This window comes from Apis laboriosa, unplaced genomic scaffold (assembly GCF_014066325.1).
Source record: "Apis laboriosa isolate Shangri-la unplaced genomic scaffold, ASM1406632v1 scaffold474_cov157, whole genome shotgun sequence".
NCBI classification, from domain to species: Eukaryota; Metazoa; Arthropoda; class Insecta; order Hymenoptera; family Apidae; genus Apis; species Apis laboriosa.
The window spans coordinates 1-20075 of NW_025223414.1; the positions used below are offsets into that span (position 1 = coordinate 1).

A 20075-nucleotide genomic window follows, 5' to 3' on the forward strand; every position below is an offset into this window, starting at 1 on the left:
GAATTTCTGAAGTTCTTGGAACTGACGTCAATTTCTCGGAAATTTCCAATAATATATCGAACAATATATCGGAACTTTTGTCCAAAAATTCTATTTTCTATTAGGAGAACATAATTTTAAAGGAGGTTGCACTTGAAATTTTTCTAGAATTTTAGCAATAGAAATTTGTGAAATATACCTACCTTTTTTATACTTACCTGTTTTACTTACTTGTTTTACTTACTTACCTGTTTTTGCTCTCATTCTTTTTTCCGATTTTTTTATTGTTTTTCAACAGTTTACTTAATTCTAGATACTTACCTCTGCATATTTACTTCTTCCAAGACCTGGATGCATTTGCTATTTTTTGAATTATTGTTGTTAATGTATTGATATATATTTGATATACTTATGTCTGTAATAAAAGCATATTATATTATTAATATATTTAATCGATTTATATATGAAAAATATGTAATTTTTAAAAGGAAATAGTCTTTTTTTAAAATCTAAATTCTTCAGAATGTAATTATTTTCTATATTAAAAATATCCTTTATTTTATAATATAATATTTACACAAGTTTTTATAATATATATTATTATGTGGAAATATTATTTAGATTGTTATTCGTTCAGTATTGTTTAATCTAACTTTGACGAGAAATTTTGGAGCTCTGTAATTAATAGAATTATTATTAACAATATTATACAATTGTTTAAAAATTCTACCAACTTAATAAAACAAATATTCAGTTGTATAAAATATACTTGTGAAGTAAATACCTAGTTCCAAGCGAACTTCACATTTTATCATCGTTTAGAAACCAAAAATAAATGCAAACTTATTCCGTGGCTGTTGAAATTCGCGAGTGGGATAGTTGAATGGGATAATTCCACGCAGGAAATAAATATTATTCCCAAATAGAATATATTTGCAATTGTCATAATTGAAATAATCGATAAATTTCACGCATATTAAAATTGGGAATGAACAAATAAGATAAGTATGTGAAAAACAATAACATTGAAAACGAATATTGTATGGCCAACGAACGAAACATGTCAGATGATAGAATTTGTAATTAAAACTGGAAATTTTGCAACGCGTTTAATGAAGTCTATTTGAAATCGAATATATTTTCATAAACATGCGAAAAAGTGATAAATATTTCTGCAAATCATTTTATTTTATTTCTGATGCATATCAAGTTTTCTTTCGCATTTAAAAATTTATAACTTAACACTACTAATTTTTTTTTCTAAAAAGAATTCTCAATAAGTAATGTAAAAACTTTCTTTAAACAATGTATTTGTTCGATTGTGATGTTGTTTTATTCTATAAGGAGTTAAATCGATTATTAGTCTAACCACTAACACAAAGTAGAAGTTACATGATTTTGGCTGTGCAATAGCTGATGAAATTGAATACTTATAAATCGAATTTCTATAAATCTAAACTATTTAAATAATCATCATGTTTGAAAATTACTTGTATATTTTATAAAATTTCGAGTTATTTGTTTGAAAAAAAAAAATGAAAACGAAAGGAAGAAGATATTCGTAAACGAAAAACATCAGATATTCTATTTAAAACTCATCATTATCGATCGTCGATGACGCATTAAATGGGGGAAAAAGTTGGAGCGATTCCTCACACGACACGCGAACCTTTCACGTCGTTAATTGGATTTCGACAAACGTATGCAAACAACGTGACAGGATATGTTTTACATTTCATCGTGAGACAACGTTCCTCTCGTTGTAACGAAAATCAAGATCGTGGATCACGATCGTGATGACTTATCGAGGTCGAATTTGAGACGAGGAAAAGCCTCCCCTTCCCCCAGCCATCAGACTGGACGATATACGAGACGTCGGATCGATCATAGATTAAGGTGAAAAATTAACGAGGTGTCACGATAATTGACAAACTATTTCTACCCTCGAGGATGTATTATAGGTAGGGAAGTCGTGGAAGTGGAAAATGAGTGAGTTATAAAAATGGAAGAGTAGTGGGTTGCGTGCAACAAAATAATGGTGGAGAGAAAATACGATAATGTGTTATAAAAAGATAGATTTGATCATGGAATTATAATTTTCTTTTTTTTCTCTCTCTCTACAAATGTTGTACATATTGTTGCACAAACAATCGTGTATAATTTAAAATTCAAATTATTTTATTCTAATTTAAATCGATATGAGAAATACACGTATTAAACTTAAACTTTCTACAAAAATTCAACAACGATTTATCGTATCAATTTTATTTATTCAAATATCTTGAGATACAATCCAATATTATAAACACAATTTTTAAAATAAACACTCACATTTTCCCATAAACCATTAAACTATCTATCAATCGTGAACGCAAACGGCAGTTTTACCGAATTTTCCGTCCCGGGATGACGTCCGATAATCAACGTTCGAAGTCGTCCGACAATGAAGGACGACAGGTGAGAAGGTGGTGTTCGCAGCCTCGAAATCCGTGGACGCGTCACCACGACGGACAAACGACACGTCCTCGGGTATTTAGCGGATTCTCCGTCACAATGTCAGAAATCGCGGCGGAAATGAGGGTGAAAGGGGCGGAGGGGTGGTGACGTATCAAAGCCGGAGGTGGAGGTGGAGGCCATCGTCATAAGGGAGAGCCGGTGACGGGCCGTAAGATTGATTGGAGTCACGGGATGGAAAATTAACGGGGTCTGCTCTGGCCTGGTCCAGGAATCGTGCGAAAGGTGTAGGAAACCTCGTCATCCTCGCCCCCATCGCCCCACGACATCCCACGCATACTAATTTCACCGCCGAGAGTGCGTCTTCCTTTGCATTTCTCTCCGAATATTTCGTTCCTTACAACAGCTTTGGAACGATCTTTCTCGGTGGGGAAAGTGAGGTTAATCGGTTGATGGTTGAGGGCTGAAAAATAAATTGCAATTTTTAATATATATAAGTATGTAAATATAATATAGAGAGATTTCGATTCATTTTTATTAAATGTGTATAATTATGCAATGGGTATAATATTTTTCAATAGAAGATTTTCTTAATGGATTCTTTAAATTCAATATAATATATATATATATGAAGAATTTTTGACTTTATTTTCAAAAATTGGATAACGTGGAATTTTCTAATTCTCTGATGTAAAAATGTAGATAAATGATCGTCGTTTTAAGGAAAGCATTAAAAATTTGATTGATTCCTATAATAAATTCTACGATTAATCAAATCGATGTAATTCCAATACGCATTTCTGTCTAATCTCCATTACCAAACCCGCAACTACGAATTTCCTGGTGATCAAATTCGTGCCACAAATCCTGTTATCTGTTCTCGGCATCTTCAGCGTACACACTATCTTCGCAACGACTGCTAATAATCACCACGTACAGACACCACCGGCGGCTTCCTGTCACCTTTCACCAGAAACATCGGTGACAAGTTAATAGATCGATGCGCCATGAGACGCTTGAATGGGGGAGGTGGATCGATAATTATCAAAGAGGGGTGTTCGCATCCAAAGCGAGAGAAATTTGAGTAGCCATGAGATAACCGTATAGAAACTATCGTGCATGCTCGAAAATCATTTGGAATTTTAATTGGGTACATTTTTTTCAATTTTTCAGAATTAATTCAACCCTTTTATGTCTCCTTTATTGAATAAAATATTAAATCAATTGATCTATTATGAAAACTATCATGAAATTTCTATTCAATTGATGATCTATTTATCAGCACGTTTTATATGATGAGATATATTCAGATACAGTAATTTTTTAATTTTCTATCTTTTTTTCTTCTCTTATTATTTTCAACAGAATATTTGTGAATATATAAGTACACATTATCCATCTTTATTCGATATTAATTGCTGTTAGCTATTCGATAATACGTATTTAGCAAAAACAAAGGGGAATTGATAGATTGATGATGTCAAATAGGTGTCGATACTATTGGAATTGAACGGAGACATCGGAGGAAGGATAAGAGATATGGCAGCTGAGCCGTTGATTCGTCGTCTCTGGTGTAAATGATTTAATAGATACCATTAGTAAAGCTCGTGATGATGACAGTAGCATGTAAGCAAACTATTTCGACAGATTCTTCGAATTGATGAAAAAAAATATTTATAAACTCCACAAAGTGTAGAAATCTATGATACAAACATCAAAATTGATTATAAGAACTGTAACGAATAATAAACTTGATAATAAGATATTTATGCAAAAACTTGAACCTTATTAAAACTATTTATAAGGTTTAATAAATAAACCTTAATTTTGTTTTAACCTGTATTCGAATATACGATCGATCCTCCTACACATACACCCTCTATAATTTACATTATAATCGACTTTGCAATAATTCCCCAAGCAAATAATTATCCAAGCTTATCTAATTTATTCTTAAACACCTTCTCCAACACCTGTAAACGGAGACGTAACAACAGGAATCCCCCGATTCCTATCGCAGCAGTTGGCTTTTCATCGCACCCTCCCCACTGTCATTTAGGGTTAATTGGATCAAACGAACGACTATCTTGCCTCGATACGTCAACAGGGGATTCCGTTACGAGTAATTACAGACACCGGGTAGAAGGCATCTACATAAGGCAGCGACAATCCGCCATTGTTCCCCGATATTCGATTACGTATTCCGTGAGTAACGAAGCTGGCAATTTCCCGCCAGTCCTATCGCCACCGGTGATTCGATGATGACGACGCTCGGTCGTCAAATTATTTCCTCCCGATCTCGACCAACCCTCCTCGCGCGCTCGGGTTAACGATCGTGGCCGTCGTCGTTGTTGCGGGATCATCAGACCTGGGAATTACGTTCCCCGATTGGGACGAGCGGGGAGGGGTGGAGGGTGGTTCGTCGCACCACGATGATTTTGCGAAAGTATTGTATTGGTAATTATCGATCGAGAAAATTTGAAAGGGAAGGGAAAGAGTTGGTTGAGAGATCGTTGGGTGGGATAAATTCGAGAGAGAGTTGAATATGTAAATTGTGGATAAGATATGATGATCGGTATGAATTTAAAAATGGGGATGGAGGAGGCTAGGATCATCGAAAATAGAATTCGAGAGTTGTGGAAATTGGAGAGGGAGGGTATTTGAGACTGATGATTCGAAGTTGGATATTGATTCGTGGCAAGTGAGATAAATCTAGTTGAGATCGGTAATGGGGTGAATAGATGAGATTGCGATCGATGATGAGTGTTTATGATCAAAGGGGAAAATTCGAAGTGGATCCGTTGGAAAATAGAATAGTCGAGATTGAAAGGTGTCGATAATGATATGAAAGTAAGGCAAATCTTCGAGAAAGTTGTATAATTGATGGAACGAAGTATTGGAGGAATGGAACTCAAGAGTAGTATGTATATAATTGAAAAGAATCGAATTTGTGGATGTTAAATTAAATATTTGAAATGGTATTTGGTTAATATTAACTTTAGCACGTATATGTGTAAACATGTATCGAAACATGTATGCGATGTTCGACGTTCAGGCATTTAGAATTAATTAGACGTTTCGAAATGGAATTATAACTTCGAGTGATAATAGATAGAATCATCATGAAAATGAAATTAATGGAAGGTAAGAGAATCAGTTGGTGGATGACAAAGTTTCCAACTCGCTAAAGTAATTATGTATGTATCTGCGTATTCTATTTCCATTTCAAAATCTAATATCACTTATAATAACTGTGTATATGTATATGTAGTATCCTTTCGCTTATTGGATATAATTTATCGTCACTTTATCCGTGTAATAGACTTTCGAATATAAATAATGAATTTCTTTAAAAAGAAAAAAAAATCTTCAACTCAGTGATATTTTACACTATATAGTAATAATAAGATATGATATTAGTTATTTTATTTAGACTACTAAATATAACAATTTCTATTTATGAAGTGACAATTAATTAAAGATGGATTAGAATTGAAATGAAACGAACGTTTTCACAGATTGCGCGCAATTGGCAATTTTTCAGTTGTCGTCTCTCTATAAATAGACGATGTTAAATTGAATTGTTTCTCGTTGATGCGTTAAATGGTCGTAATTGGTTCCCGAAACGTATAATTTGGAATTGATTTAAACGGAGCCTCGTCAACATAGTTCGATTAATACACTCGTTTCAATACTACATTTACCCGTGTAAATAGAGCGGTCAAATAAAATATTGATATGGAAAGAATTCATTGTGAAATCTCATTCACCAATACGAACAAACAAAAATTTCTGTTAGAACAATTTATAAAAATAAAAATTCCGTGTTAATTGAATTTTATAGAAATGATTTCTAAATAAATACAATTTAAAATATTTATTTTTAATAATATTTTTTTTCACTTAGTATAGATTGTGAATTTTAAATTATAAATAAATATATTTTTTAAAATAAAAAGAAGTAAAAAATTGGATTTAAATGCTAAATTAAATAATAATCTTTTTATGTTTAAAATTAATAGATATTAATAATAATTATACGTATAATTGGAAAATTATCAAAATGGAATGATAGAAGAAATTTATTAGTGATAAAAACGTGTGTTTAGTCATGTGCATATTTTAAATGAAAAACTAGATAAAATTTTCACTAAAGCTTATATTGTATCCTTTTATAGAGAACGATGGAAATAAGCCAGTCACTCGATATTCAATCGCTCGATTGGCTTTGCCAAAAAGTTAAAAGTAAAATTGTTACATATCCCTAATAACACAAGCTACATGCTTTATCAGTAATCAATGTTATTTAAAACGATTTATATTCTTATATCTTTAATCCATTAATCTTTGTCTCGCTTTTGTATCATATTTAATATTCTGACAATTTATCTATTGGACTATCCCATAAATAACGTCCCATAATTTTTACTTTCAAATTAGTTAGATAAACGTATAATTCTCTTTCTTATATATTTAACATTAGAAAATTTGTCTACTATTAATATTTCATAATCTATAAAAATAATGGATTAAAAATAATATGATGATTGTAATACATTAATTAAATGCCCACTTATGATATATTTAATAAATTATTGCTGTTATAAAAAAAAAAATTTCATCGCCTCTACTACAATTAAATCTTCTGAAATCTAATATATCTCGCAGTTTGAACTATTGTTTTTTTATCAAAAAAACCACTTCACAATCTGATTTCGTAGCTACAAGGAAATTTGTTTATCGGCACGGTCCAACCAACAGTGAATAACGCATAGCGGAAAAAGTGGTTAGACTCGAGAGATAGGGGGGGCAGAGAAAGGGGGGAGAATATCATCGGCCCGTGCCCGATAAAAACCAAGTTCCTGCACACGTACAAGGATAATGCAGTTTTATGAGTATCCGTGGCGGTACGTATGATAAAGCGCGGATAAAAGTGATAAATGTATGGCTTTTTATTAGTGGACCCGACCGCCAGTTGCCAGGATGATACAGTTTCCCCGTCGTGGGCCGGATATTTATCGTACTTATTGAAATGTTAGGCAGTTCTTTTAGCCGGTCAGATTTCCGCCGATTGAATTTGCCGCGTTAAATCAAATCTTCGCTCTTTTCACGGCAAGACAGAAGTGCAAAATGGGTACAAATTATTCCATTCGTTTCGTGAAATTGGAATAGTTAGGTACGATAGTAGTAGTTTTCATATTTTTCTGAGAAATTTTTTGTCCTTTAGATTTAACGAATGTTTTTAAGAATATCATGATATATTTTTTTTTAAATTAGATAATTGGATATTTTTTATTATTCCAACGATAGAAGATAAACTTCGATTTATATATTGCTATTCGAATAAAAATATTCATTACAAAGTAACGAGGAATAAAATATATAATAAAAATTTCGAATAATTATTCTAAACGAGTTTTATATATTTCGATATCCTTTCCTTCGAACAACCTGAAAAAAAGAGAAGAAGCAAAGAAAGAGCAAAAAAGAAAAGAAAACTTACTTCTTTTCGTCGAGCTGATTAGGACACGATTTAATTCTCAATTTATATTCACTTGGCACACAGAAAAGTTAACATTCGCCTCTATTACACGCATAGTCGTCCTCCGTTCACCAAGAAAACATCCCTTTCTTTTTCTTTTCTCGAGGAGAAACGAGAAAGTTGGCTTGTTACAGGTGAAACGCACTAATTAGAATTAGTAAACCGGCCAATATTTGAACAGGTTCCAACGCGACGGAAGAAATTGGATGGAGCGATGGCCGGAAGGGTCGCTGATGGACCGACGAAAAAGGATGATGCTATTAGACTAATTAAGGCAGCTTAAGATTTAAACGGGTTCATTTACCTTCTTGAAACTTTGAAATAGCCACGTGTAACGTGTAAATTTTACAGGGTGGATTGTCATCATCATTTTTCTTTTGATGAACGTGCGACATTTGATCGTGTCTCTTGAAAGTCTGAAAATATTTGTCGATATTAATTTCATCTTTGTACGAATTTCAATTTTCAAATTAAACGATGTAGAAATTGATTACGTTGTGTGAAAATAATTAATTGATCATATAACTATGATTAATTGATTATAAATATAGAAGATAATCAGAAATTTTTATTCTAACTATATTCTTTTGTAACAATTTTAATATTATTTTTCGAAAAACTGTATATTCTTTTTTAGAAGAACTTATGTGTAAGTTTTTAAAATGTTGTATCATTTTCTAAAAGTAAAACTTAAGCTCAAAACTATTCTTCTTCCCTATATAAAAATTTAATGAAAGAAAATATTTCATCCCTGCAAAACAATCTTCGATGCGACTAATTCCTTTTCATTCAAGCAATTTTAATCAACAGAGAGATTATTCTTTCGTTACATCGTACAAAAAGAAAATTATCAGGGAACAACGATCGAGAGATATTAATTTTATTTATCTTTTAGAACGATTTTATTAATCGAGGCTAATAAGGGATTCGACGCATCGAAGGAGGGTAGGACTGGTCGAATCATCAATCAGGTGGCGCGAAGTTAAATTGCCGGGACAACGGGTTTTAATATCTCCCCTGAGAAATAAAAGTTGGCGCGATAAATCAAAAGTGAAAAGTCTCTGCCCGACTGTATATATTTCTCTGTCCGTCTTCCCTCCTTTTCTTCCCCGCCTTTTTTCCGCTCCTTCCTTCCGTCTGCCACTCAGCCACGTACAAAATGGGAAGTCTTCACTCTATTTCTCTCACCTTCCTCCCCCACCGATGTCTTCTCCACCTTCGTTTTCCTCCTCGTTCTCGCCGGCTAATGCCTCTTCTTTCTCCGTCGTCGGCTAGCAAAAGTGATAAATGAATTTTTCCCCCCCGCCTATTTATATCCATGCGTCGAAACGAACCCTTGAAATTAGATAATCCGCCCTGTAATCAATGGGCGAATACGATTCTCGCGCGAACAGCTAATTATCATGGTTGATATTCGAGGCGAGATTTCTGCTAATGATTCCAGTGAAACGAGAATGATCGTTGCTTCCTTTTTTTGAAAATTTTTATTCTTGATAAAAGTTGTATGGATACAGTGTTGAATTGATTTTTTAATAAATTAATAAATAAATTATTTTGAAATTTTAACGTTTCATCGATTTTCATGTGCAATGAAATATTACAAAAATTATTGATAAATGTTTAGTAAAGTATTCTCCCTTCGTTTTGTTTCTTTATTTGCAAAAAGGATTGATTGTTCATTTCTCAAATGTCGTGGGATGCAATTATTTTAATAAGAAAAGACGATAGGTGAGAATAAGTCTGATATTGAGATTACAATTTCAGTGCATGCTGAGATAATGATACCATTTATACGTGTAGATTAATTTAGGCGTGTACATTTTATCTAACCCATTTATTAAAACTATCTGCTATTTCTTGTTATTAAATTATTCGGCACGATAAAAGATGAAGGGAAGAGAAAAAGGAAAATTTCTTGTTTCAGTCGTAAATTGCCATGCTATTATTACATGGTACAATTAACTGTTTCTTTATATTTGTTATTTTTCAAAAAGGTTGGGTTGGATACAAATAAATTATCCTACTTGTATTGAAAATTTCAACATTTCTTTTTTCAAAACTTTCAACTTCCCTAACTTTCTTCATAAGTCTTTATTAAGAATCTTCCAAACTTACCCTTTAAAAACTTGTAACCCATTCCATGTAAAATTAATTTACACATGTAGCACCGCAAACTTTAAACTTCATGTAACAAAAATGTATAGATTAAAAATATCACGATCACGTAATAACTCTTAAGAAATTTTTTTCATTATTAATACGATCCTTAATAGATTGAGAAATAATAAACAAAATATTATTTCTCAGAGATCATCTCGCTCATCCACCCCTTTCTACTCTCTCAAACAACTCACAAATCTCCGTAAACCAATAATCCAGCCTAACTTTCTCTCGATCGAACTATCCATTTCTCGAACGATCTATGTAATCATTTTTATCGGATAAGAAATATCGAATATCGTGTAATTATCCCTTGGATATAAAATTTCTTTCGAGAACAGGTAGGATCTTGCAGTATCATTTTTTTTTTTTTTTTTTTTTTTATTAAAGAACGACTTCATAATTAGAGTTGTCCAAATCGTGAAGTTCGTTTTAAGTAAGACACTTTCTGACAACGCTGTTGATCAAAAGTTTGGAATATCGTTAACGTATTTCGTAAAATCCAATAATTTGAGAGAAAGATAGATTGGAATTCTTTTGTTCGTGTAAAATCCATTATTATTAATTTCTGTAAAATTAATTACAAATTAATAATGAAATTGAAAGAATATCGAATATAGTTATAATTAAGAAAGTTATTTCAAACTTTTAACCTTCGTTTATTATTCACAATATCTATAAAAAGGAGAAAAAATGAGATATAATAATCTCATCCTTATAGAAAATGCTTAAAATACACTTTCCTCAAAACGTATTTGACTTTTCTTTAACTCGCTATATTAAATTTCAATTGATAATTTTTCATTTATTATTGACAATATTTAAAAAAAAGAAGAAATACTTACTACGTGAAACGAAATATTAAGAATTTTTCGAAAATGCTTTTTTCATATTCATGCGCTTTTCTCGAAATATATATCATTACTTTATTTATTAATAAGTTGCTAAAAAAATTCTGAATAACTACAATTAATATAATAATAATAATTTTGACCAATAATGTACGTCCAATTACAAATTGTCACGAAAATCTAACATTTTCACGTTGAAAATTAGGTCGGGTTCGACTTAACAACTAATACTCGGTTAATTATTGATTTCCTCCTGATAAAAGTTTCTTCGTGAGTCTAACCGTTCCATCAACGACAAAGATCCGCGAGTACAACAAAGTAATGGCCGCGCTATAAGATAACATCTGGTGACGAACTAGTTACGAATATTACGTGTAATAGGTGTATATGCATATTGGCGTGGTAATGTCGTAGGAAAGTATTCCATCGACCCCCTCGAACCCGTTAATTTGTCCGTGAAACGCCGTGTGAATAATAAAGAGGGATGCTCTTCCGGAATAGAAGCGGAGGATCGATAATCGTGACGGGCGAAAATTAATTGAAATCGGCGAAAAGGATTTAAATAATTTCTCGAACGTCGCGCGTGTCTGTCTCCTGTGTCCGTGTTCGTTTTACCGTTTTGCCGTTTTGCTTTTATTCGTTATTTTTGGAAAAGGTGCGAGAATTTCGACGTTCGATCTTCCCTTTTGTGATTTTGAAATCGTTAGATTTTTAATCTTTCGCTCGCGATGCTACGAGACTTGATTAACGAATAAATAAATATTAAATATATGTAAAAAAAAAAAAAAGATATTGAGTTTTAACATTTAAACTAGGTGTTATTTAGAAAGAATAAAAGGAGAGATTTTTTTTTTCTTTAATATTTGAAAAATTTACCTTTAGAGAGATTAAGCATTTTAGATGGAAGGATAAAGAAATTTATTTGAATGTAAATATTCTAAAATTCTTCAAACTTGAGTTTATATATCTGATATTCACGAGTGAATTATTTACATCAGCTATAGAAACACTTAAAGTAAAGCGAAATATTCTATAAACATTTCAACTAAGCATAACACATATTTCTAACTCATTTGGCCTCATTGTATTAAAATTTCAAAGTTGAAGGCTTAAAATAGCTCCTAATTTTCGTATGATTTAACATCAACAACCAATTCAATATTAATTCAACGAGTTTAATACAATTCATCTGTGAATATGAAACTTGATGTACGTATCATCAAAGTTCAAATACAAGAACAGACGAAATTGTTAGTTATGATATGCCATATTATTAGAACAATTCGAACGAAATTATTTGAATTATATTTATTAATATTGCAATTTATACCTTTATACTTGCAAAATGCAAAATGTAATGTTGTATAATAATACTAATTTATATGATAAATAAATAAAACAAAATGTTAAATCAATATACAATATCACTGCAATTACTAGATAATTAATAAAGGTATAACATAGAAATAAAAATATTTCTTTTATCGCACATTTGTTGCTACAATGAAATAAAAAAAAATTTGCTATATTCTTTATTAATTTTATTAACCCTTAAATCCATCACTTTTAACTATATCCAATACTTTTAACTAAATCCATAAATCACGATGATTAAGAATTAATTATTCAATATTATCTCATAATTACCAAACAAGAAAACAATAAACAAAATGATATTTTTATCATTATAATTGTCATTGGCAGTACATAATCTCCAATCCCTAAATCCACTAACCTTCTCTCCTAACGATGACACCATTGGATTCAACGAGCACGCAATCCAACGAATCATGATATTAGGAATAATTATTCAACCATATTCACCGAGCCGACAGAGTTGGAAAGAGGGTTGGAAGAGGGTGGGTAGATTGTAAAATATGATCCGGCCTGACTGGCCGGCGCCACGGTGGCTAATACGTTTGAGAGCGAAGTTAGTAACAGGTGGCGCGATCCATAACTGTGTCCGTGCAGGTTCCAAGTCAACCCTCTTGCCATCCCCCCCTTGGGTTGTCAAGCCCTCCTCTTCAACGTGGAGGTGGCACGCGCCTACCGTTCCCCTCTCGCCCCCCTCACGAGGAGGAAACTTTAATTAAAAATAAAAACTTGTTTCTTTCGTTGCAGTGTCCTCGCCGCCGAGCACCAGCCCCAGCCCTTCCACCACCGAGATATCGAAGAAAGGTAAGCTCGTAAAACCTGCCTTAATCGCGAAGAAAATGATATTTTATCCCGCATGCTCGCCTCTTCTCCCCTCTCGATACCGTTTAAAGAATCTTCCATCTTCGAGACGTTGGACGTTTCTCCCGTCTTATTTCGCTTTTCTTCCCTTTCTTCTCTTTTTCTTTTCTTCTTTACTCCCTCGTTAAAAGAGCATTCTGAACTCGCGGATTTATTTTATTTCCGTAATTTTCAATGTAGCTTTTAATCGACGGTTCCTGTTATTGTTTAGAACGAAACAATATATATATATTATAATGTATTATGATTTTTTTTTTTTTTTAATACTATCAGAGTTCTGCGAAAATTTTGAAAAACAATATTTTCAAACGTATATAATACAATTTATTATGAGAGGAAAGAGATGGAATTTCTTCTAAGGATTCCTTAATTTGAAATCTTCGTAAAAAAGAGTTAAAAGTCCGAAGAGAGAAGTAACTTTTCGTGTCATGGAAAATGTTGAGAATATGGCCGATTGATGTGTTCGCCCGCGCACGAATCTCGTAAGCGGTTTAACTTTCGTCACTTTCTTTGAGGAAATTGTATAATTTAGCTGCTCGACCGCCATTCAAATGGTGGTAATTTATTATTTATAGAACGAGGGTGGCAAGCCTTCAACGTACGTTTGAAAAAAAGAAAAAGAAAAAGGACGAAGTTCTAGCGACTGAACGTTTCGGATATTTATTTCCCGCAAAAATCCCTCGAGATACTGTTATAAAATGCCATTTTCTGTACAGATTGGGAGCTGATGGCCGAAATGAATAACTCTGTTTACGGGAATCCAAGCTCGCTGACGATTCACAACGAGAAAAATATAAAAGCAGGTAAAACCATTTCGTGGATTGTTCGAATTATTATTCGTGCGAACGTGATTGAAATACTGATACGGTAAAGGAAATAATGAGATTTTGAAAGAAAGGGTATTATTTTCGAGACTTTACAAAAATAACAATTTTATGGAACTATATATCTTGTTAATGCATAACGAAATGAGTGTCATTTTTTTCAGAATGTTTAAATATTATCGAAATATTAAAATCGAACTCTATCACAAATGGCTTTTGAAAAATGAACAAAAATATATAAAATAAGATATTTTAATTATTATATACATAATTTCCTTTGTTTATATCGTGAACTATCGTATTTCAATCTATGTTCAGTTTTTTTATCATTTGTATTAATAAAATTCATTATAATTTGTTCTTGAAAATAATATTATACATATTCAACGTATTTTTTCTTCTTTGTATTCAAGATTAAGATAGACACGTTTAATGAAATTTATAGCGAAATATGGATTAGGAACATGAGAAACGAAACATGTCGGATTAACAGATCAGACACATGGAAATTTCGCACTACTTGGAGAAAAGTAAATGCAAATGACAAAAAGTTCCACTCCTTGAAGTCTAGCGGCGAAAACGTATTCTCTTCAATCTTGATCTTTTTTCGAAGAACGCATCGATCACTCAGACATCTCCCATGGGGGAGTCTCGGAGGGAAAAGAGGAAACGGGTGCAGTGAGACGGAAATGCAACAAAAATGTAATAACGTGATAATGTTAGCGACGAAATGAAGAGAAATTTACGAGACAGCGTATTAGATAGATCGAATTACTTTATTTTTGCAAATATATATCAACCTAATTCTTTTATTTTCTTTCAAAATTTCTAAGAAATCTATTTTGCCACAATTTCTTTTTACGAATTATATTAGTGGAAATTTTTAAAATAATAAAATAATGGACACGATTCCCTTGATTTTGCTAAAGTTTAACTTTACAATTCTCTTTTTTTCTCTTCTATTAAATTGATTTAAAAAATAAGTTGTATTTCAATCTAAACTTAGATAAAAATATGGAATAGTTATAAAAACGAATTAATATCACGGATTATTAATCAAAATCGGGGATTGAACACTTTAGTTTAAGAGCGTGAGATTCCCTCGAGACGAGTTCTAAATTTCCAGTAATTAACCCGGCTGTTAACCAATGCAACCCGTGTCTAAGATCCTCGAAATCGATCGCGGCTTTGAGGGTAGCTTGAAGGAATTAGGACGCTTCGAGAATCGTCGTATTAAGATAAATTTAAACGTGTCAAAGAAGCTCAAAAATTTAATCAACTCTGTAACCAACTTGTTGTAACTTTCGTTCTATTTGATTTTCCTTTCTCGTTCACGATTCCGAGATTTTTTTTTTTTTTTTATCAATTTTGCGAGAATTTTAAAAACAAAGTAATATCACGACGATAATAAAATATTCTATAAATGAAATAATAAACAACAAAATAATTTACCTTCAAAATTATTGTAATATTGTTAACAAATATCGAATAATCCAACAAATATAATAATTATTTGCACAACCGTTTCCTTCGATAACATTCAATCGAATGATTCGATCTAAATTTATAAATCGATTTCCATATCAAACACACACGTATAAAGTATTCATATACAAATATAAACACAAGCGGAAACTGTTAACAACTGTAACAATTCTGCTACGTATATCAAAGAGTGAAGAAATTTAATCCGCGTAGCTCCGAAAATGTTCGTAAAAAGAATATGAGATTACGAGGAGAAGAATAGAAGAATAGAAAGAAAGGTAAAAACCGTGAAAATCATTGACAAAAAGTCCACGTGAAAGGAAACAGACGAAATCGCGAGGCTACAAGCGGGGATATCTGTAAAATCTAAAGAGAGATAGACGTGAGACCAAGGGGGTGAGAAGAACTTGAGAAAAGGGGAAGAGGGGTGGAGGAGGGTTCTCTGTAACATCAATATTTCATGTATGCTAACACGCCAGAACTAATAATGCTCCACCGAGGAAGACCCAAGAATAATATCAGCCACCGGCGTACTCGGTGTTCTCCCTCTCTCCCACCCCTTCTTTCCCCCTTATCCTTCTCGAACCTTCCTCCTTCTACTCTCGAAGGATCACGAAGCATCCCTCTCTAACCGTCCCTTCTCCCCTCCTCCCCCCATGATTTCTCTAACCATATCTCTTTCTCCTTTCGTTTCAACCCCCCTTCCAGAGAGAAAGAAACGAAACAAAGAAAAAAGAAAATAGAGGAGAGAGAGAGAGAAAGATGAAAAAGAAGAAGAGAAAGAAAACGTCCTTTTACGCCTTACGCTCTAAATTTAATCTAACAAAGTGCGAGTGCCTTTTCGAAAATTCGTGTCTCGTCGGTGGGCCGCGTCTCCCGTAGCCTCGAGCGGTGCATCTAAGCTCTTGTGCACATACACAGGGGAGGGAAGGGGTTCTGTCGAGGGGAAGACGCGACAGAAGGAAAAGACAAAGAGCTGGAAGGCAGGAAGATATGCGACATCGGGCTCGTAAGTCGGAACACGCGGTATTCCTCTTCTTGTTTCTCCCTTTCTCGAGAAGTCGGGGTTTAAGGAGCGAGCGAGACGGTTGGCGCGGCGCAAGGGGTTGAGGTTTGTAATTGGCGCAACATCTGCGGTCTGCGGGGTGGCATTAATGTTTGCTCCCCTCGACGTTGGAGAAGCTTTCTCTCCGCACCCTCTCCGCGTCTCTTTGTTCGCTCTCGTCGTCGACGTCGTCGTCGTCGTCGTCGTCGTCTTTCTCCGCTGTTCTTCTTCGTTTAGCGAGCGTAGTCCTTTTAATTTGTTTCCTCTTTTTTCTTTTTTTTCTTTTTTTTTTTTTTGTTTCTTTCTTCCCAGTTTTGTTTCCACCCGCGCAAGAATGAATTGAATCGTGAGTAATTTTTGAGTCGAGGAAAAGTCGCGTCCCGGATAGAGGATGCACGTCGCGTTTTTTAATTAAGGGGCGATTAGGATTTTCTAGAGATTGCGTCGTTGAGTGGGTATTATTGGTTGGATTTCGAGGGGATGCGGTTTAACGTAAGACACTGGTTAAAATTTTTGATCGTATTTGTTAGTTATATAGGATTTTTTTCTTTCTTTCTTCTAGAGATCTGTGAGAAATAGAACATTATTTGTATTCGTTATATGGTATTTTAATTAAGCTTAACTAATATTCGCGTATGGTTACAAAGGTTTGGATGAAGTGAAATGTGACAAATCAAGAAATAAATCAAGAAATAAATCTTATTAAAATTCATCTAATTCGAAAATTTCGTTTTTGATTGAAGGTTTGTACTTATTATAGCCTTGTCATTTTTTTTTAATCTTTTTTATAATCTCAACAACAATTTCAATCTCGTCCCACATAGAAATATTTTAAATACATTTCCCGATATTTATTATATTTTTCTTTATGTCGTGTAAATCGCAATCGTAAAAAGTATTTCCACATGAATAAACAGTAATTTCTTATTTACTCTTTGACTTTCATTTCCTCTTCCCCCCTTTCTCCTCTCATTTCCTCCCCCTTCCATTTTAATCCCAGCAGCTTTTTACCGTTCGACTTTTTCCACCCCTCGTTCCACTATATATTTTTACGCTTTTCCTTCTCTCGCTTCCTCCTCTACCTTCTTTCATACTACATTACCCCTCCTTCTTACCTATTATCTATATTTGATTTTCTATTGCCTTATTTTTTATTTAAACTTCGTTGCACAAGATTTTATTCGTATTATTTTTTTCTTATTATTCTTATTCGTTTATAATAAAAAAGAAAGAAAGAAAGGAATGTTTTCCTTCTCTTAATTCATATTTCATATTTAATGTAGTTCATTATGTCGATTATAACTTTTAATAAACTTCGTATTATATCATATTAATAATCGACAAGTTTCAAATATATTACACAAAATTAATTAACACGTTGTCTTTTTTCTGCAAATTCCTCTCACATTGTTATAAAAATATTTTCTTTATCCATTTGAATCATATGATACGCATGTAACTTTTAATAAACTATATTACATGTTATATAATATTATTCGGTAGATTTCAAATATATTAATCTCACGCGTTCTTTTCGTTACGAATTAAATTATCGAAATTGGAAACATTAAAATGCTTCTCTCAATTATAGATATATAATTCGAAAGTTATTAATTTTGAAATATAATTTATGATTAAGGAATGATGATGATGATGAAATTTCTCTGGCTTCATCGGAAATATTATGTATTTTTCGTGATAAAGGATTATAAATATTTTTTAATTAAAATTTTACGTCCAATATTTTTCCAGTTTCATAAAGTCGTAATTTTAATACCTTGTGAAAACATAAATATGCTTAATTATAAATTATATTATCAAAATTAATTCATCCAAATTTATAACTATCGAATCGGAGTGTTTTAATGCTTCCAATTTCAATAATTTAATTCGTAATGAAAGAGCACGTAAATAATTTAATTCACCTATGAAAACGTACGTATACTTTCAATTTCGAATCTCATTTCTCACATCAAATATATATCTTCGTAATGCTTTCAACATATTTTAAATAAAGATAAACAGTATGCTTTTTAAAAATTATTCTAATATACTAATTACCTTAAATGTACGTAAATCATATTAAAAAATTACCACGCGTACCATGCAATTCAACATAATTTTAATTAAACAAAATACACATACGTTTTTCATCCAACTATAAATATTTCTAATATCATTCGTCCGTGGATCAACATCTACAAAAAGAAAAAAAAAAAGAATTGGATTAAAGAAATTAAAATTTAAATAATAAAGGAAAAATAATTCTCGTTTCCCAAAAATGTCAAAGGGATTATTTTTCCAATTAAAAGAGGAGATTAATAAAATGCTAAATGAAACGAGATTGAATTAAAATTTAATTATCAAATAATGCATCACGACAACAATACAACTCGTGAAATTCTTCCTTTTGTTTCATCCCATTGACCATAAATTTGTCAGTGAAAAAATTAGATAAATACATAAGAGGTTTCGATCGAATCGAATCACGAAATTCCACGATCCGCGAAACGATTTATCTGGGATTGTTATGATCGACACAGAAAATAGGGGAATAATTAAGCATTGTTCGTACAGGAATCGGGTAACCGATTGGTCGTATGTTTCATCTATTATATTGGACACGTATTAACCAACAGATCGTTGGATAATAACGAAATTATACACCGCCGCATTAATTACTCTCCCATAACTGTTTATCGGCAGGACGATTGTTTAATCGAATGATTCGGCAAATGAAAACTTAATCAGATTTTCACGGTCTACCTGTATTCTCACGTATCGTTCGAAAATTTTTATCAAGTGCTTCATCTACTTGTCAGAATTTTTTATCGATTATTATTTATATATATTATTTTTTTATTTACCAATTAATGTTAGTTTTTATGTATCTCGTTTCTCATTTTTAAATAATTTATTTATAACAATTACCAATTTTGTTTAGTTTTCAAATTAAAATGAGAAATGAATTATAATTCTTTTCTTTTCTTAGAATGATTCCTATAATTTAAAAAGTATACACGAGGATATGAAGTTTGTATTGGAATAAAAATGTTGTAGAATAATTTTGTATAGCACGAAATACAAGATTAAATTTATTGCGAATTTTAAATCATCATGTTTTGATATTCTGAACGAAATTATGAAGATATATTAACAGTGTGTATATTCACTTCTTATACTCTTCCATGAATTTAGAAGATATTTAGAAAGATATTGTTTTGTTTCAATCATATAAATCTACTCGTATAATTCACGTAAATATTATACCGCGTTGAAATAACATTGAAGAGAATAATATTATTTTAATTAAAGGCAAACGATATTTCTAACTAAAATTGTTAACTAGGGCGTACAATTTACTTCCAACTCCAAAGAGAAACGAATTTTTTTCAAAATAAAACACATTTGTTCATTAACCTATTAAAAATTATTTTTCTCGTTAAAATTAATAAAAACAAAATTAAACGAAATACCTTTTTCATATTTTCATCAAAATC

At 32.1% G+C, this 20075-nt stretch overlaps 1 protein-coding gene across 1 annotated transcript in view; it reads left to right on the plus strand.

The window, feature by feature from the left end:
• The first annotated feature begins 4998 nt into the window (after positions 1 to 4998).
• The window catches only part of LOC122716524, a 33069-nt gene continuing 17992 nt past the window's right edge, over positions 4999 to 20075 (plus strand). Inside the window, exons 1-3 of the mRNA XM_043939681.1 lie at positions 4999 to 5089; positions 13108 to 13164; positions 13938 to 14024. Of these exons, the coding sequence (XP_043795616.1) occupies positions 4999 to 5089; positions 13108 to 13164; positions 13938 to 14024 (235 nt within the window). The remainder of the gene's footprint in view (positions 5090 to 13107; positions 13165 to 13937; positions 14025 to 20075) is intronic.